Source organism: Salvelinus fontinalis, chromosome 9 (genome assembly GCF_029448725.1).
Source record: "Salvelinus fontinalis isolate EN_2023a chromosome 9, ASM2944872v1, whole genome shotgun sequence".
Taxonomy (NCBI): domain Eukaryota; kingdom Metazoa; phylum Chordata; class Actinopteri; order Salmoniformes; family Salmonidae; genus Salvelinus; species Salvelinus fontinalis.
The window spans coordinates 40,804,194-40,823,423 of record NC_074673.1 but is presented as its reverse complement, the minus strand read 5'-3'; the positions used below and the strand labels follow the sequence as shown (position 1 = coordinate 40,823,423).

The following is a 19,230-nucleotide window of genomic DNA, read 5'->3' as shown; positions in this document are numbered from 1 at the left end:
GGGAGGGCTTTGTATACGTCGCAGAAGTTAGAGTAGCAATGAACCAGAATCATGCCTGCCCGGGTCACGCATTCCATATGCTGATAAAATTTAGGGAGCTTGTTTTCAGATTAGCCTCGCTAAAATCCCCATCTACAATAAAAGCAGCCTCAGGATATGTGGTTTCCATTTTACATAGAGTCCAATGAAGTTCTTTCAGGGCCGTTGAGGTATCTTCTTGGGGGGGATATACACGGCTGTGATTATAATCGAAGAGATTTCTCTAGGTAGATAATGCGGCCGGCATTTGTGAGGATTTCTAGGTCAGGTGAGTAAAAGGACTTGAGTTTCCTGTATGTTGTTATGATCACACCCCGAATTGTTAATCATAAGGCATACACCCCCGCCCTTCTTCTTACCAGAGAGATGTTTGTTTCTGAGATTTGTGAAGAAACCGGGTGACTCTACGTACTCTGATAACGTATCCCAAGTGAGCCATGTTTCCGTGAAATAGAGAATGTTACTATCTCTGATGTCTCTCTGGAAGGCAACCCTTGCTCGAATTTCGTCTACCTTGATGTCAAGAGATTGGACATTGGCGAGTAGTATACTCGTGAGATGTGGGCGATGTGCCCGTCTACAGAGCCTGACCAGAAGACCGCGCCATCTGCCATCTGTGGCGCCGTTGTTTTGGGTCACCTACAGGGATCTGATGCATTGCCCTGGGTGGTAGTCGAAACAGAGCATCCGCTTTGGGAAAGTCATATTCCTGGACTTAATGTTGGTAGTTGACGTTGCTCTTATATCCAGTAGTTCTTCCCGGCTGTATGTAATAAAACTTAAGATTTCCTGGGGTATCAATGTAAGAAATAACACATTAAAAAACAAAATACTGCATAGTTTCCTAAGAACGCGATGCGAGGCGACCATCTCTGTCGGTGCCATAAGTATTCTGGCCGTACTGTGCTGGTCCAGATCTGTTCTGTCTTCATCAGTTAGTGTATTTCCAACCATGCCAGCACAGAACGGTTCAGTTTGGATTGTACAGTGGTGTGAAAAAGGTTAGGATGGAGTCTGCCTTCATTTCAGCATGGTATTGTGCTTTCCCCTCTCAATACATGGCTGTATCTGTAGGGTTTTGGTGGCTGTAGCCGTCCCTCTCATACCATATTCAATAGGCTTGAATGGCACAGCTGTTATAAACCTGCATTTTGAGTTTTTCCAACAGTTATCGCTTATGGATTGGTTGATAGGTTGGATTGGGTGAAACTGACATGATTTCCACTGATGTTTTCCAGGAGAGATGTCAGCGATTCGGGCCAAATAGCCAATGACCAAGGGAAAGCTGGAACAAGAGACGTTCACACGGTAAACATGTTTCCTGCTATCTTCAGTCAGTGCATTTTCACTCTGGGAATAATGCTGACTCTAATTGGTTGTGCATTGATTTAACTTGCTGCAATTTGATTTTGTTTTTATTGTCTTTTACAAAATGTTATGTTTGAATAAATGGATGCAGCGGCCACTGATTGTTCATCAGAGAATGACTCTGAGAGAGAGGAGTCGTCTGAAGAATCCTATGAAGAAAATCTGACCGGTATGCCAACACCTTACATGGACCTATTCTTAATTACAATGTCCTTTTCGACATGTTTTCCACTGATGTTTTCCAGGAGAGATGTCAGCTATTCAGGCCAAACAGCCAATGACCAAGGGAAAGCTGGGACAAAGGAGAGGCTCACACAGTAAGCATGTTTCCTGCTGCCTTCAGTCAGTGCGTTTTGACTCTGTAGTGTCAGCTTTTATTTATTTATTTTATTTTTATTTCACCTTTATTTAACCAGGTAGGCAAATTGAGAACACGTTCTCATTTACAATTGCGACCTGGTACTGTGCTAGTCCAGATCAATCCTGTTTTCATCAGTTAGTGTATTTCCAACCATGCCAGCACAGAACGGTTCAGTTTGGATTGGACACAAGTCAAGACGTTAGATCTGAACTAGTGTGTCAGAAGGATTACCACACTTTACATTGTTTTTCCTGGGTGAGGGAACTTAATTTAATAAGTATTGCTTTTATTAGAAGGATTACATTGCAAACCTTTTGATGGGCTTAGATTCCATACAGATTGACTCTGCCTTGATGTCAGCATTGCACATTCTTCTCTCACATCCTTATCTATGTAGTTATTTAGTTGGAATTGTTAGTTTAACCTCAACACTCTCTGCAGATACAGCTGCAACCTGGTAGAGTTAATACAGAGATGAACACATACTGTATTGTACTCAACCTTTATTTAATGTAGTCATTCATAATGTCATCTCTTTCCAAAGGTGCCAAAGGAACAAAAAGGTTTTGGTCGACAATAGAGGTGGATGCAGTTGAAGATTCCTTGATGAATTTTATCCGAATGGGAAAAACGCCTGGAAAACAAGACTGTGAGAAATGCATTGCTGCTTCTGGCCAAGCGCTAGTAAACAGGGACAGGAGAGCAGTAAAGTTCTATGTACACAACAGAATAGTTGCAGATCAGAGAAAATAAGTGTAAATAAGCTTCTATCTTGGTGTACATCTGAGGATTTAATGGGACTTACTTGACTTAAGCTCATAGGCAGTTGATGAATGTCCTCCATCTCACTCTGTTTGGGGGAAGTTTTCCCAGGTGGGTGGTTCACTTTTGGAGTGACTAAGGTCTCAAGAATACAAAGCCTGCTGACTTTGAATGTTACAGAAAAATAAAATACATTTTTCTAAACTATTAATCTGTTACTTGGATATAATGACTCCATTACTGAAATGGTTGTTCCAGTTTAAATACTTTACAGAAGAACTACACTACAGAAGAACTACACTACAGTAGAACTACACTACAGCCGTTGAGTTGCCATCCGTGTTGCATCATTGTGGCATTCTACATGCAATATTTTCAGTCATAAAATAGAATGAATGCATCTAATATCGATGTAATAAATGAATCACTAGTCACTTAAACAATGCCACTTTAATAATGTTTATATACCCTACATTACTCATCTCATATGTATATACTGTACTCTATACCATCTACTGCATCTTGCCTATGCCGTTCGGCCATCGCTCATTCATATATTTATATGCACAAATTCGTATTCATTCCTTTACACTTGTGTGTAAAAGGTAGTTGTTGTGAAATTGTTACATTACTTGTTAGATATTACTTCACGGTTGGAACTAGGAGCACAAGCAATTCGCTACACTCGCATGGGGCGGCAGGGTAGCCTAGTGGTTAGAGCGTTGGACTAGTTACCAAAAGGTTGCAAGTTCAAATCCCCGAGCTGACAAGGTACAAATCTGTCGTTCTGCCCCTGAACAGGCAGTTAACCCACTGTTCCTAGGCCGTCATTGAAAATAAGAATTTGTTCTTAACTGACTTGCCTAGTTAAATAAAGGAAAAAATTAATGTCTGCTAACCATGTGTATTTGACCAATTTGATTTGATTTGATTTGCAATGTGCGGTCTCCAGTAGGTAGTAAAATTACAAGTGGACTTTTTTCAAGAAGTCAGCAACTTTCGGTGATTTCCTCATATTAGATTTTTTTTCTAGCTCATGAGTGTAATTTCTGTACTTCTATGATGTCTGGAAAGCAGGGTCCTAAAAAGGTATGTAAATGTGAGGAGTCCTAAATTGGTTAGAAATGCAAGACTGTGTGTGTTTGTATGTGTGTGTGTGAGTGTATGTGTGTGTGTGAGTGTGTGTGTGTGTGTGTGTGTGTGTGTGTGTGTGTGTGTGTGCGCGGGTATGTGTGGGCGTGTGGTCTTGTGTGGCTACAGACTGCAGAAGCATTAGAAGCTGTCGAGATTTCTATCTCTTCCTGTGCTCAAACCCTGACTACAGCATTATTTCACTTTTTATGTTCTGCCCGAGCACAAGTAGTGTGTTCAGGCAGAGATCGTTACATTCAGGCCTGGTCATACTGTAGGTTCAGCATTCTGCCATCTAGCACCACCAGGGGTGGGCTACAGTGATGCACTGGCCTGTCTTCAGCAGGAGTGGACCCAGCAGAGCAAACACTGCAACAAAATAGCAGATTGTTTCTGACAGCAAACAGCCTCTCTGTAAGTGTTCTTCTGTGTTTGGTTTTGTCACTGTGCATCTGTGTCTCTGAGAGAACTGGTGTTTGTGTATGAATGTTTTATGTGTGCGTATGTGCAAATATGTCAATGAAACTGAAAGTAGATAGGATACTATTCATACTGTTTTTGCAATGTGGCACTGTGGTATGCATGTCTGTGTGTCCTTTTTATGTGTGGGTTAGAGACAGAGAGAGACAGAAATGATGTGTTGGCTCATACACCACCCAGTGATATGTTCTCTATCCTCACTGTGGAGAAGTATGGTTAGTTGAGTCTGGATAAGACATAGGGTGACTGTTTGATAAAACAAAAACAATCTCCATTTCCCCCTATTGATCCTGCCATCCGTCACCAGGGTTGGGGAATAACGTATTACATGCAATCAGTTACATGTAATCTGATTACAACAAAACTGTAACTAATCGGTTACGTTACCAGCAAAAATGTTGTTAATCAGGTTACAGATACTTTTGAAAAACTAGATGGTTACTTCTTGGATTACTTTGAAATTCAGAAAAGGATGTTTGAGAGAAAAACAACACATTATGACACCTCTATGTGCATTTGATGGATACTTTTTGTCTTCTTCTAATGCCTCTTAAGGGGAAAGTAATTGTGGTGGAATATTCTAATCAAGTGAGAGACTTTGTCATTTCTTCAAACAATCATCTTTGTTCAATATCGATTAATTATTGCTAAAATGAGGCTGGTCAATCCCCCACCCTTGAATGTTGGACCGAATAACCTAACCTTTACACAAATGCAGAGTACTATATATAGCTGACACTACAAATGCTTAGTCATGGTTGGCTCCACCCATCCCATGCAGATTGGGGCATCATAAACCACCCTGGGTTTATCTGGTCGTTTTCTGCACGGGGTTGTTGTCTTAACCCCACCCTGGTTTAGTTTCCCAGATGCAAGGATGATTTTGAGACAATGAGGGATTGTTCTACTCCTAAGCTATCCCTAGTAAAACACATTCTTGTCTATGTAATGCAGTCTTTAACTCATTTGTCAGCTCAAGCCATCTCTAGTGACCATACGCCCAGATTAGCTGCATGGAACTAGAGTGGAAACCATACAAACACAGACACTAGTAGGACAGAAATGTCTTACTATAAGTGAAATATTTATTGTTAACCATTAATATCAAATAAATCAGGTAAATAGGTAATTTTTCTCTCACTTTATCCAAAGTAACCAGATTACGTTACAGATCCAAAGTTACATTACATATAACAGTTTTGGACAGGTAACTAGTAACTGTAACGGATAACATTTCAAATGTAATCTACTCAAGCTTGTCTGTCACCCACCCCTACGATGCAGAGGTGCAAAGGGAGATAAATGATGATGAGGACAGGAACCGGCTCTGCACCTGCTCTTTCTTTCCTCTCCATCTCTCCTCACTTCTTCTCTCCTCCGCTCTTCTCTTTATTATATCTCTCCATCTCTATCTCTCCTCTGCTTTCTCTCCATCTCTATCTCTCCTCTGCTTTCTCTCCATCTCTATCTCTCCTCTGCTTTCTCTCCATCTCTATCTCTCCTCTGCTTTCTCTCCATCTCTATCTCTCCTCTGCTTTCTCTCCATCTCTATCTCTCCTCTGCTTTCTCACCATCTCTATCTCTCCTCTGCTCTTCTCTCCATCTCTATCTCTCCTCTGCTCTTCTCTCCATCTCTATCTCTCCTCTGCTTTCTCTCCATCTCTATCTCTCCTCTGCTCTTCTCTCCATCTCTATCTCTCCTCTGCTTTCTCTCCATCTCTATCTCTCCTCTGCTCTTCTCTCCATCTCTATCTCTCCTCTGCTTTCTCTCCATCTCTATCTCTCCTCTGCTCTTCTCTCCATCTCTATCTCTCCTCTGCTTTTCTCTCCATCTCTATCTCTCCTCTGCTTTCTCTCCATCTCTATCTCTCCTCTGCTTTCTCTCCATCTCTATCTCTCCTCTGCTTTCTCTCCATCTCTATCTCTCCTCTGCTTTCTCTCCATCTCTATCTCTCCTCTGCTTTCTCTCCATCTCTATCTCTCCTCTGCTCTTCTCTCCATCTCTATCTCTCCTCTGCTTTCTCTCCATCTCTATCTCTCCTCTGCTTTCTCTCCATCTCTATCTCTCCTCTGCTCTTCTCTCCATCTCTATCTCTCCTCTGCTTTCTCTCCATCTCTATCTCTCCTCTGCTCTTCTCTCCATCTCTATCTCTCCTCTGCTTTTCTCTCATCTCTATCTCTCCTCTGCTCTTCTCTCCATCTCTATCTCTCCTCTGCTTTCTCTCCATCTCTATCTCTCCTCTGCTTTTCTCTCATCTCTATTTGTCCTCTTTTCTCTCTTCTCCTCCTCTTTTCTCTTCTCTCCTCTGCTTTTGTCATCTCTCATGCTCCAAAACATTAGGTGCATGGTGCTTCTGCTCGTGCATGCAGATTTGCTTTGTCTAATTTCATAAAAGGGTCCAGTGTTGTTGTACTCTGTGTTAATCACCATGACACAGCTTTAACCTGTCACCCTGAACAGTGAGATGCATTAAGAATATTGCATATGATCAAAATATATTACGCTAGCTGATTCAAAACAGTAGCCAAAGCACAATAAAAAGAATCAGTGCCAACACAAGAGATTTTTGGAAGCCAAGTCTGAGGCCTCAATATGAATAGTAGTAATTACAGTTGTGATGGTGCATTATATTCCATACATACGGTGAAGCATTGAGCGCTATCTTGCTGTCATCCGGACATCAAGATACCAAGATGATCTATCTAGCCAACAAAACCTGTACAGTTTTAAAAATACAGTATCTTCCAGATAAAAATTGCTCATATTGTTGTATATACATCATTATCTTGTTAAATGAAGTGGCACATACTCTATAGTGAAGATAGAATAGATCCCCGTTATTATCGCTTCATTCCAGCAAACACTGACAGTTTCACATTGGAAAGGAAATGAGCGTGTCAAGACAGCTAAGAAGAGTTCACATTGAAATGGCTTATCATCGGAGCAAAACCTATTCACAGTTGACCCCACTGCCATTTCAGCCTAGAGGAGAAGGTCACAAACAGCCCCGGGTGCTGCCTGAACTCCACTTCAACATAGTCATGGTCAGAGGTCCAGAGACAGATGCGGTTAGTGTGCAGCCAGCCTCATCCCAGGGCTCCTCATTTAGCAGATAGACAGACAGACACAGGGGCTGCATCCCAAATGGCACCCTTTTCCCTATATAGTGCACTACGTTGTGCTGTATGTCATCAGGGACAGATAAGGGCCCTGGTCAAAAGTAGTGCACTATATAGGGAATAGGGTGTGATTGAGACACAGACAGGGCCTGCTCTGGGCACTATCTGTCCCTGATTTCATAGAGCGTGACGTTCCACAACATGATAGAAAGTTTGACATTAATCATAGTGGTGACAAACAGTGACGTTACACATGAGGAGACACTATGTAACCAGAGATGGTCTATAATCTTGTAACAGGCTTTGATGTACGAGATGGATGATGAGGTGATCTTATTAAGAGAGCTAGTAGCATCAATATATTTCTGATCCATTGAAAGTTTTTTTGGCATCAGTCCTAAAAGGACTCACTAACTACTTTGTTATCCTAAAAAGTCCATTGACAGGGACTGCATAGTCCATTGACAGGGACTGCATAGTCCATTGACAGGGACTGCATAGTCCATTGACAGGGACTGCATAGTCCATTGACAGGGACTGCATAGTCCATTGACAGGGACTGCATAGTCCATTGACAGGGACTGCATAGTCCATTGACAGGGACTGCATAGTCCATTGACAGGGACTGCATAATTCATTGACAGCAGCTGCACTATTCTTTCTGTTTCGTGAAACAATGACATTTTCATATGATCCTGATCGATTCAGAGCAGCATACATAATGGTCATTTATACAGTGTTTGTGACACGGTCTTGCCCCAGGGTCACGGTGGCACTCTGTCCAGAGTCATATTGCTGTTGCTGTGCTGAATATGGTTTGGTGGCTCTGGGGTTAGGCTAAGGCCAGTGGCCCTTCAGTGTTTCAATTCATGAATTAACAATTCATGATTTATTTATATTGTGTGGATTTCTTCACTTTCCACTCAACCCTATATTTATATAAGCATACCCCACTGAGTGCGTCCTGTGTCTGATCATCATTTACAGCAGTGTTATTTGCTATGAATTCTGCCAATTTATTAACCTTGTTTTGGCACTAAAACCATTTGGTGTTTTTGTTGTGTTATGTCAAAAAACAAGTCTGATTTTGACTGTTTAAACACATGGAGAAACTATCAGAAACTGTGTATCACATGTAATGCAGTATTTCTAACCATTGGGGGACATTATGGATATGAACAAGGCCCATTTTACTGACCACACATTTCCATCACAGTAAGTCATTGCACAGCTGATGCCCCATCCCTTTTTTCTCCCTCTCTCTCTTCGACTCTCTCTCCCTCTATCTTTCTGTCCTCCCTCTCTCTCTTCGACTCTCTCTCTCTCTATCTTTCTGTCCTCCCTCTTCTCTCGGCAGGTTCTGAAGCTGAGATGATACTGAGATTCACGTCTTCATAGATCCGCCTTCCTGGTGTCCATGGGTTCCTTCTGACTACAGCAGCTAGTTCTACGTCATCAAGATGATCTCCACCCAGAGACTCTAGTTCCTCATTCCTCCATTGGAGGGCCACTGTGGTGAGGGGAGGGGGAGGGTGAAGGAGCCTCCTGTCATCAGGCAAATAACTGCAGAGCCTGCTGGTGAAAGCGAAGGGAACCATGTAGTGTTCATTTCTCCACCCAGGGGGGAGGGTAGATTTGAGTCAAGTTTGTTTTCCATTGATTTTAGTGTGAGAGTGTTTTATGTGAGCCAGAGAGGAGATGGTCCTCCACACCTCTCCCTACTCCAGTGCCTTCCTGCAGTGCCTCACTAGCCTGTCATGGGGCTTCATCTTCCCTTGCTACTGGCTGCTGGACCGCCTGCTAGCGTCCTGTGTGGCCACCTCTCTGGAAAAGCGCCGGCGCTCCCAGGACCCCTGCTCCTTTGTGACGCTGTATGTGCTGGTGTCCACTCCGCTCTACCTGCTGCTCCTCTTGGCCTCGCTGCCCTTTGCTCTGCTGGGATTCCTGCTGTGGGCTCCCCTGCAGGCGGCCCGCCATCCCTATCTCTACACCCACCGCCGCCCGAACAAGCACCAGGCCGAGCAGGGGGGCGCGGCATCACTGGCCGACTGGAGGCCGCAAGGCCGCAGCTTCTGCTTCGGCAGTGCCAACGTGTGCCTACTGCCAGACTCCCTGGCACGCTTCAACAACCTGTCTGAGACCCAGCGCCGTGCCTGCGAGGTGGGAAAGCGCATCCGTAACGGGGCCAGCCGGCCGCAGATCAAGATATACATCGACTCCCCCACCAACACCTCCATCAGCGCCGTCTCCTTCAGCAGCCTGGTCACAGGGTTCCCACGCACCTCCTCACTGGACCAGCGGCCTGACAACACAGCCGAGGCCGAACCCCTCACTGAGTGCCCTGTACACAATGCTAGTGCAGACTGCCCAATACACACTGCCAGTGCAGACTGCCCCATACCCACCGCTGGTGACGACTGCCCCATACACCCAACAGGGGACCAGAGCTCCTCAGATTGTCCCGTCCATGTAGCTGGTGGAGAGAAAACACCAGAGTGTCCGCTTCACACTGCTGGTGCCCATAACAGCTCTGACTGCCCTGTTCACACCACAGTGGCCCAGAACTCCCCAGACTGCTCCATGCACGCCTCTGGGGTCCAGATCAGTATCAGTGCACCAGATCCAGACCCCCCAGAGGCCGAGACAGGAAACCACCAAGGCGAGGGTGACGCGGAGAGCCTGACAGGGGGGGTGCCTTCTAACAACACCCTGTCCCACCGCACCTCCATGTTCAAGAAGCACAGCGGCCGCAAGCGGCGCCAAGGCGACGACGGCATCGACCACGAGATCTCGGCCTTCTTCCCTGCCAACCTGGACTTCCTGTGTCTGCAGGAAGTGTTTGACCACCGGGCCACGTCCAGGCTGAGGCGGCAGCTGCACCACTACTTCCCCTACATCCTGAGTGATGTGGGCCGCTACGCCTGGAAGGACTGCTGCTCCCGCTTCAAGTTCCTCAACAGTGGCGTTATGCTGGTCAGCCGCTACCCCATCCTGGACGCCCACTATGAGTGCTACCCTAACGGGCGAGGGGAAGATGCCCTAGCAGCCAAAGGAGTTCTCTTTGTCAAGGTTAGGTGTTTTTTCTCTCTCTCCTAATGATAGCATTGGCAAGTGCTGTAAATGTGTAAAAGGCTGAAGGAAGGATCATAATTAGGGTATCACTTTGAGTGTTAACAATAAGTTACTGCTTCTTATTGGACCAGAACATTGGTAAAGGAGCTATATTTCCTCCAGGCTGCATCCTCACATCTGGCTGCTTTTTGGGATTGGATGTGTTTCCACTGTTGTTAGACAGATATATTCAATCTTACTGTTGCAGAAACTTTGTGAACACAACAACGTTGAATTATTTAGGCATAGTTCCCTGTTCCCTTGGCTTGGGGGTAATTGAAAGTTGAAAATCTCTCTTGCAATTTTTTGCAGAGACCAGGAAAAAATAAAGGCCCTTTTTTTATTCAGTCTCAAATTAAATAATACATAACTGTAGACCTTATTTTTAATTTGAGGGTTGCAGATACAGGACCAATCAAAAGTTTGAACTCATTCAAGAGTTTTTCTTTATTTTTACTATTTTTTACATTGTAGAATAATAGTGAAGACATCAAAACTAGGAAATACACATATGGAATCATGTAGTAACCAAAAAAATAATAAACAAATCTAAATCTATTTTATATTTGAGATTCTTCAAAGTAGCCACCCTTTGCCTTGATGACAGCTTTGCACACTCTTGGCATTCTCTCAACCAGCCCCATGGGGTAGCCACCTGGATTGCATTTCAATTAACAGGTGTGCCTTGTTAAAAGTTCATTTGTGGAATATTTTTCCTTCTTCATGCGTTTGAGCCAATCAGTTGTGTTGTGACAAGGTAGGGGTGGTATACACAATATAGCCCTATTTGGTAAAATACCAAATCCATATTATGGCAAGAACAGTTCAAATGAGCAAAGAGAAACGACCGTCCATCATTAAGACATGAAGGCCAGTCAATGCGGGAACATTTCAAGAACTTTGAAAGTTTCTTCAAGTGCAGTCGCAAAAACCATCAAGCCCTATGATGAAACTGGCTCTCACGAGGACCACCACAGGAAAGGAAGACCCAGAGTTACCTATGCTGCAGAGGATATTAGAGTTACCAGCCTCAGAAATTGCAACCCAAATAAATGCTTCACAGAGTTCAAGTAACAGACACATCTCAACATCAACTGTTCAGAGGAGACTGCGTGAATAATTGCCTTCATGGTCGAATTGCTGCAAAGAAACCAGTGCGAAAGGACACCACTAAGAAGAAGAGACTTGCTTGGGCCAAGAAACATGAGCAATGGACATTAGACCGGTGGAAATCTGCCGTTTGGTCTGATGAGTCCAAATTGGAGATTTTTGGTTCCAACCTCCATGTCTTTGTGAGACGCAGAGTAGGTGAACAGATGATCTCTGCATGTGTTGTTCCCACCGTGAGGCGTGGAGGAGGAGGGGTGATGATGTGGGGGTGGTTTGCTGGTGACACTTTCGGTGATTTATTGAGAATTCAAGGCGCACTTAACCAGCATGGCTACCACATCATTCTGCAGAGATACGCCATGCCATCTGGTTTGGGCTTAGTGGGACTACAGTATCATTTGTTTTTCAACAGGACAATGACCCAACACACCTCCAGGCTGTGTAATTGCTATTTGACCAAGAAGGAGAGTGATGGAGTGCTGCATCAGATGACCTGGCCTCCATAATCCCCCGACCTCAACCCAATTGAGATGGTTTGGGATGAGTTGGCCTGCAGAGTGAAGGAAAAGCAGCCAGCAAGTACTCAGCATATGTGGGAACTCCTTCAAGACTGTTGGAAAAACATTCCCGGTGAAGCTGGTTTAGAGAATGCCAAAAGTGTGCAAAGCTGTCATCAAGGCAATGTGTGGCTACTTTGAAGAATCTCAAATATAAAATATGTATTTTTTGGTTACTACATGATTCCATATGTGTTATTTCATAGTTTTGATGTCTTCACTATTATTCCACCTTGCTATTCCCACATCTAGCCTACAGCATGTCTTTGATTATAATTTTGTGGGCTGTCTATTTATACTGTGACAGTATTTATTAAGTCCAAAACAAGGGGTTCAAATGTGAATTAGCACAGGGCAACAGGAACAAATTGTAGAATATTTAATATTTTTAAGGATAATCTTCTGTTATAGCTGTTTTCGGGCATTCGAGTTGCTCCAGAACTACAGACCGCTGCTATTTCAGAACATGAATTAAGTCATATTTAGCTAGTCTAACCCATTTCCACCAGTGAGCTTCTGGCGTGGCAGCGCCATGCCGTGAGCTGCAGGTAACTGACGAGGCTCCATTGGGGAGACTGATGACAGGCAGAGCAAAGCAGAGTTTGGGTTCATTGATCACTAACCTGCGAGGTTGGTGCTATATGGCTGGGGCTGGGGCTAGGGCTGTGTGGCTGGGGCTAGGGCTGTGTGGTTGGGGCTAGGGCTGTGTGGTTGGGGCTAGGGCTGTGTGGCTGGGGCTAGGGCTAGGGCTGTGTGGTTGGGGCTAGGGCTGTGTGGCTGGGGCTAGGGCTGTGTGGTTGGGGCTGGGGCTAGGGCTGTGTGGCTGGGGCTAGGGCTGTGTGGTTGGGGTTGGGGCTAGGGCTGTGTGGCTGGGGCTAGGGCCGTGTGGCTGGGGCTAAGGCTGTGTGGTTGGGGCTGGGGCTAGGGCTGTGTGGCTGGGGCTAGGGCTGTGTGGTTGGGGTTGGGGCTAGGGCTGTGTGGCTGGGGCTAGGGCTGTGTGGTTGGGGTTGGGGCTAGGGCTGTGTGGCTGGGGCTAGGGCTGTGTGGTTGGGGCTGGGGCTAGGGCTGTGTGGCTGGGGCTAGGGCTGTGTGGTTGGGGCTGGGGCTAGGGCTGTGTGGCTGGGGCTAGGGCTGTGTGGTTGGGGTTGGGGCTAGGGCTGTGTGGTTGGGGCTGGGGCTATGGCTGTGTGGCTGTAGTTGTATAGCTGGGGCTGCCTGGCTGGGGCTGTGTCCGGGGTTGTGTCCCAAATGGCAGCCTATTCCCTTGGTGCCATTTGTGATGCATCCCTGGTTCTGGCTGGGCTCCAGGTCCTGCTGGGGCAGCTCAGCAGTTCTCAGCCTGAAGGTGATGATGGGTCTGGGAGATGCTGGCTGACAACAAGCCTGCTAAGTTCTGTATGCACCTTTTAGTTCCACCACTCTGCCAACCATGTTTGATACCTCCCCCTGCTGCTTATTGATTCACATAACAAGCTCCTATGGCTTTGCCTCTATGTGCCTCCCTCCTCCGTAGGGTCATTCTGGGTCATCATCTCACTCTCTCCAGAGCTCATGTAGGACTGACCCTTAGCTTCAGGGTCCTCGTGCAGCTTGACCCCACAGACTAGTAGGCTTTAGAAAGAATGATGTATCCAAGGGGTCTTCCTCTGAAAGATTGGGAATCTTGTGACCAAACAAACATTATCAAACCACATGGTAATTTTCCTCTAACAATGTACGTTCTTAGCAGACCTACATGAAGTGTAAGTGGCAGATTTCATTTGCAATACAAAGTGACAAACTCAGACATTACAAAGACATGAGCTCCGGAGGAAAAGGGAAGAAGGGTGAAAGGGAGGAAGAGATACAGGGAGAGAGGGAGATACAAAGGTAGATACAGGGAGGGAGAGAGAGAGAGAAATACAGGGAGGGAGGGGGGAGGAAGGGAGGGAGGGAGAGAGAGGGAGGGAGGGAGATACTGGGAGATATATATATATATATACTGTAGCGTTAAGATATATATATATACATATATATATATATATATATATATATATATATATACAGCTAGGGGGGGAGGGAGAGTGGTGGGTGTGTAGAGATACACAATTAATTAAAAATGTCTCCCTGAAGAGCAACCCAGTAATTAAAGCCTTTCGGTCTCAACATTTATCCCTCTTATTATTATTTAAAACCACAAAGTGCAAGGTTGAAGGAGGAGTGTGTGAGTGAGTGTGTGTGCATGCGTGCGAGAGAGCGTGCATCTTTGTGCATGCTTGTGCCTGTTTGTGTGGAGTTTGAATACATTACAGAGAGAACCTTAAAACAGGCCCACTCAGAGTACACATTGAATGGAAATCAATGAAAGAAATCAACCTTAGCTTCTCCCTTTGCTTTTAATGACCAAGAACTCCTTTCAGTGCTGAGGTCGACTCCATTTGTTGATATAAATTACCTTCCTTCCTGGGGATAAAGGGACTTGCTTTTACTCTGCCTGTGTCGATGTGAAAGTCTATTTAAGCATTGGACACAGTAATGGGGTACAGTAGAGGTCTTGGCTCCTCTATCTAGCCTCCATGCTGAGAGAGAAAAAGGTCTGGTTGCAGGAGAATTTAAAGTGGGTCACATAAACTACATGACCAAAGGTATCTGGACACCTGCTCGTCGAACATCTCATTCCAAAATCACAGGCATCAATATGGAGTTGGTCCCTCCCTTTGCTGCTATAACAGCCTCCGCTCTTCTGGGAATGCTTTCCACTAGATGTTGGAACTTTGCTGTGGGGACCTTCTTCGAATCAGCCACAAGAGCATTAGTGAGGTCAGGCACTGATGTTTAGCAATTAAGCCTGACTCGCAGTCGGCGTTCCAATTCATCCCAAAGGTGTTCGATGGGGTTGAGGTCAGGGCTTTGAGCAGGCCACTCAAGTTCTTCCACGCTGTTCTCAACAAACCATTTCTGTATGGAACTCATTTTGTGCACAGGGGCATTGTCATGCTGAAACAGGAAAGGGTCTTCCCCAAACTGTTGCCACAAAGTGAGAAACACAGAATTGTCTCGAATGTCATTGTATACTGTAGCGTTAAGATTCCCCTTTATTGGAACTAAGGGGCCTGAACCATGAAAAACAGCCCCAGACCATTATTCCTCCTCCACCAAACATTACAGTTAGCACTATGCATTGGGGCAGGTAGAGATCTCCTGGCATCCGCCAAACCCAGATTAGTCCGTCGGACTGCCAGATAGGGAAGCGTGATTCATCACTCCAGAGAACGCATTTCCACTGCTCCAGAGTCCAATGGCGGTGAGCTTTACACCACTCCAGCCGACACTTGGTATTGCGCATGGTGATCTTAGGCTGGTGTGCGTCTGCTCAGCCATTGAAACCCATTTATGAAGCTCCCGACAAACAGTTATTGTGCTGACGTTGCTTCCAGAGGCAGTTTGGAACTTGTAGTGAGTGTTGCAACCGAGGACAGATGATTTTTACACGCCACGCGCTTCAGCACACAACGCTCCTGTTCTTGTGAGCTTGTGTGGCCTATCACTTCGCGGCTGAGCCGTTGCTGTTCCTAGACATTCCCACTTCACAATAAGAGCGCTTATAGTTTCCCGGGGCAGCTCTAGCAGGGCAGAAATGTGACAAACTGGCATGTTGGAAAGGTGGCATCCTACGATGGTGCCACGTTGAAAGTCACTGAGCTCTTCAGTAAGCCAATTCTACTGACATGTTTGTCTATGGAGATTGCATGGCTGTGTGCTCGATTTTATACACCTGTAAGCAACGGGTGTGGCTGACATAGCCGAATCCACTCATTTGAAGGGTTGTCTACATACTTTTGTATATATAGTTGAAGTCAGAAATGTACATACACCTTAGCCAAATACATTTCAACTCAGTTTTTCACAATTCCTGACATTTAATCCTCGTAAAAATCCCCTGTCTTAGGTCAGTTAGGATCACCACTTTATTTTAATAATGTGAAATGTCAGAATAATAGTGGAGAGAATGATTTATTTCAGCTTTTATTTCTTTCACCACATCACCACACCATGGCCTTTGAGGTTATGTCGATATAGGACTCGTTTTACTGTGGATGTAGATACTTTTGTACCTGTTTCCTCCAGCATCTTCACAAGGTCCTTTACTGCTGTTCTGGGATTGATTTGCACTTTTTGCACCAAAGTATGTTCATCTCTAGGAGACAGAACGTTTCTCCTTCCTGAACAGTATAACGGTTGCGTGGTCCCATGGTGTTTATACTTGCGTACTATTGTTTGTACAGATGAACGTAGTACCTTCAGGCGTTTGGAAATTGCTCCCAAGGATGAACCAGACTTGTGGAGCTCTACAATTGTTTTTATGAGGTCTTGGCTGATTTATTTTGATTTTCCCATGATGTCAAGCAAAGAGGCACTGAGTTTGAAGGTAGGCCTTGAAATACATCCACAGGTACACCTCCAATTGACTCAAATGATGTCAATTAGCCTTTCAGAAGCTTCTAAAGCCAGGACATTATTTTCTGGAATTTTCCAAGCTGTTTAAAGGCACAGTCAACTTAGCGCATGTAAACTTTTGACCCACTGGAATTGCGATACAGTGAGTTATAAGTTAAATAATCTGTCTGTAAACAATTGTTGGGAAAATGACTTGTGTCATGCACAAAGTAGATGTCCTAACTGACTTGCCAAAGCTATAGTTTGTTAACAAGAAATTTGTGGAGTGGTTGAAAAACGAGTTTTACAGCGCTAGCTGTGCCAACAGAGACTCTGGGTTCGCGCCCAGGCTCTGTCGCAGCCGGCCGCGACCGGGAGGTCCGTGGGGCGACGCTAAGGGAGTGTTAGGGAGTGTTTGGCCGGTAGGGATATCCTTGTCTTATCGCGCACCAGCGACTCCTGTGGCGGGCCGGGCGCAGTGCACGCTAACCAAGGTCGCCAGGTGCACAGTGTTTCCCCCGACACATTGGTGCGGCTGGCTTCCGGGTTGGAGGCGCGTTGTGTTAAGAAGCAGTGCGGCTGGTTGGGTTGTGTTTCGGAGGACGCATGGCTTTCGACCTTCGTCTCTCCCGAGCCCGTACGGGAGTTGTAGCGATGAGACAAGATAGTAACTACTAACAATTGGATACCACGGAATTGGGAAGAAAAAAAGGGGTAAAATTAAAAATTAAAATAAAAGAAAGTAAGAAAAACTAGTTTTAATGACTCCAACCTAAGTGTATGTAAACTTACGACTTCAACTGTATAGTTTATCTTGTCCTTTGGGTTCACATTGAACTTTTACCCTGCTACTAGTTTACTCAAGATGCAAGGAATTCAGATTTTCATAATCATCATTATCATTTATTTATTTTCTAACATGTAGCCTATGTAAAGCACAAACACAAACAGCGCCCACACACCCGCACACGCACCCACACACCCGCACACGCACCCACACACCCGCACCCGCACCCACACCCGCACACGCACCCACACACCCGCACCCACACACCCGCACACGCACCCACACACCCGCACACGCACCCACGCACCCGCACACGCACCCACACACCCGCACCCACACACCCGCACACGCACCCACACACCCGCACCCACACACCCGCACACGCACCCACACACCCGCACCCACACACCCGCACACGCACCCCACACCCGCACCCACACACCCGCACACGCACCCACACACCCGCACACGCACCCACACACCCGCACACGCACGCACACACCCGCACATGCACCCACACACAAGCGGTCCTAGACACAAGACCATGATTCCCTTCAGGCCTGTTGTCAGTTTTAGAGCACACACCTACCCAAGCATGGATAAGCCTCTAAAATATTTATACACAGGGACACAGGCAGAGAAAGAGAGAGAAGTGAAAGGAGAGAGAAAGAGAATGGGGAACAGGAACAGAGGGTAAGAGAGTTGGAAAGGGACCTGCTATACAGACTGGGTCAGGGAATGTACAGTGCATGTGTCAGGCCAAGTGGACAGAGGATGGCTCCAAATCTCTGTGGAGGAAAAAATGTCGCAGAATGTATTATGTTGTTGTCTAAAACGGATCTCTTGCATTTCACTTTAAAGTCTAGCTAATTGGGCTAATGCTTTACTGTGGTCCCAAGCGTTTTCTATGAGGTCCTTGTCGGTGAGACCAAGCCAAGACTGCGTTCCAGTGATTGGATGACTGCACAGTGACTGAACAGAGAGCTTGAACACACTGTAATCAAATCTAATCAAACCTGCAATCGCCCTGATGACAGAGGAGATCTATTGAACGAGTCCTGAAAGGTCTTTAGATAGATCTTTTCTGACACTAGGTGACACTTCAAAACACTGCACATTTACAACCCACTCAATCGAATACTGTAGTCCATCCCTATTACCTGCACCCAACTGTGTAGTCCACCCGCCCCTGTGTAGTCCACCCAACTGTGTAGTCCACCCGCCCCTGACACTCAAAAGCACCAGTCTATCCATTCAGTATAACCATTTTTGGCCCTGGCTCACAGGCCCAGTGTAATCTGCAGTAAAAGCCTCTCCATTCATTCCAGGATCATCAGTGTTTCTATGGCCATTTCGGGCCTATAAATCGAAACAGTGACGAACAGACTCCACTGAGGGGATTTCAAACAGGGACAATGTCAGAGTAACGGGTGTTGGAGAGGGAGGGAGGGAGGGAGGGAGGGAGGGAGGGAGGGAGGGAGGGAGGGAGGTTGTTTTTGGATTGGGCCAATGACAGAGAAAGTGAGGAGCAGAAAGGGGGAAAGTAAAAAAAGAAATAAAAAAAAGCATGTCAGTTAAGAACAAATTCATATTTATGAACAGTGGCTTAAGGAACAGTGGGGTAACTGCCTTGTTCAGGGGCAGAACAACATATTCTTACATTGTCAGCTCAGGGATTTGATCCAACAACCTTTCGGTTACTGGCCCAGCGCGTTAACCACTAGGCTACCTGCCACCCCAGAGTGGGTAGCATCGAGACAGAAGTAGGTCTGTAGATGTACAGGTTACATTAATATATGATATGATGTGGTATTAAATATTTTCTAATTCACTGTCCAATCTGCTTGTTATCAGAGATATTTAACTTACTATTTTTCTCTCCCTATTCTCTACAGGTGCAGGTGGGAACCTCCCATCAGGAGCAGAGAGTTGTGGGATACCTCACCTGCACTCATCTACACGCCATTGAAGGTATTTTTATGTTTACA

At 45.6% G+C, this 19,230-nt stretch overlaps 1 protein-coding gene across 2 annotated transcripts in view; it reads left to right on the top strand.

Annotated features, from left to right (window-relative positions):
* smpd3 (sphingomyelin phosphodiesterase 3) overlaps positions 1–19,230 on the top strand; it is a 65,176-nt gene that overhangs the window by 29,723 nt on the left and 16,223 nt on the right. Inside the window, exons 1-3 of one of the 2 annotated variants that reach the window (XM_055934416.1) lie at positions 3,894–4,075; positions 8,619–10,330; positions 19,138–19,213. In XM_055934416.1, the coding sequence (XP_055790391.1) occupies positions 8,960–10,330; positions 19,138–19,213 (1,447 nt within the window). In that variant the 5' untranslated portion in view covers positions 3,894–4,075; positions 8,619–8,959. Of the gene's footprint in view, positions 1–3,893; positions 4,076–8,618; positions 10,331–19,137; positions 19,214–19,230 lie in introns of those variants that run through there. The other variant, XM_055934415.1, reaches the window with a different exon arrangement.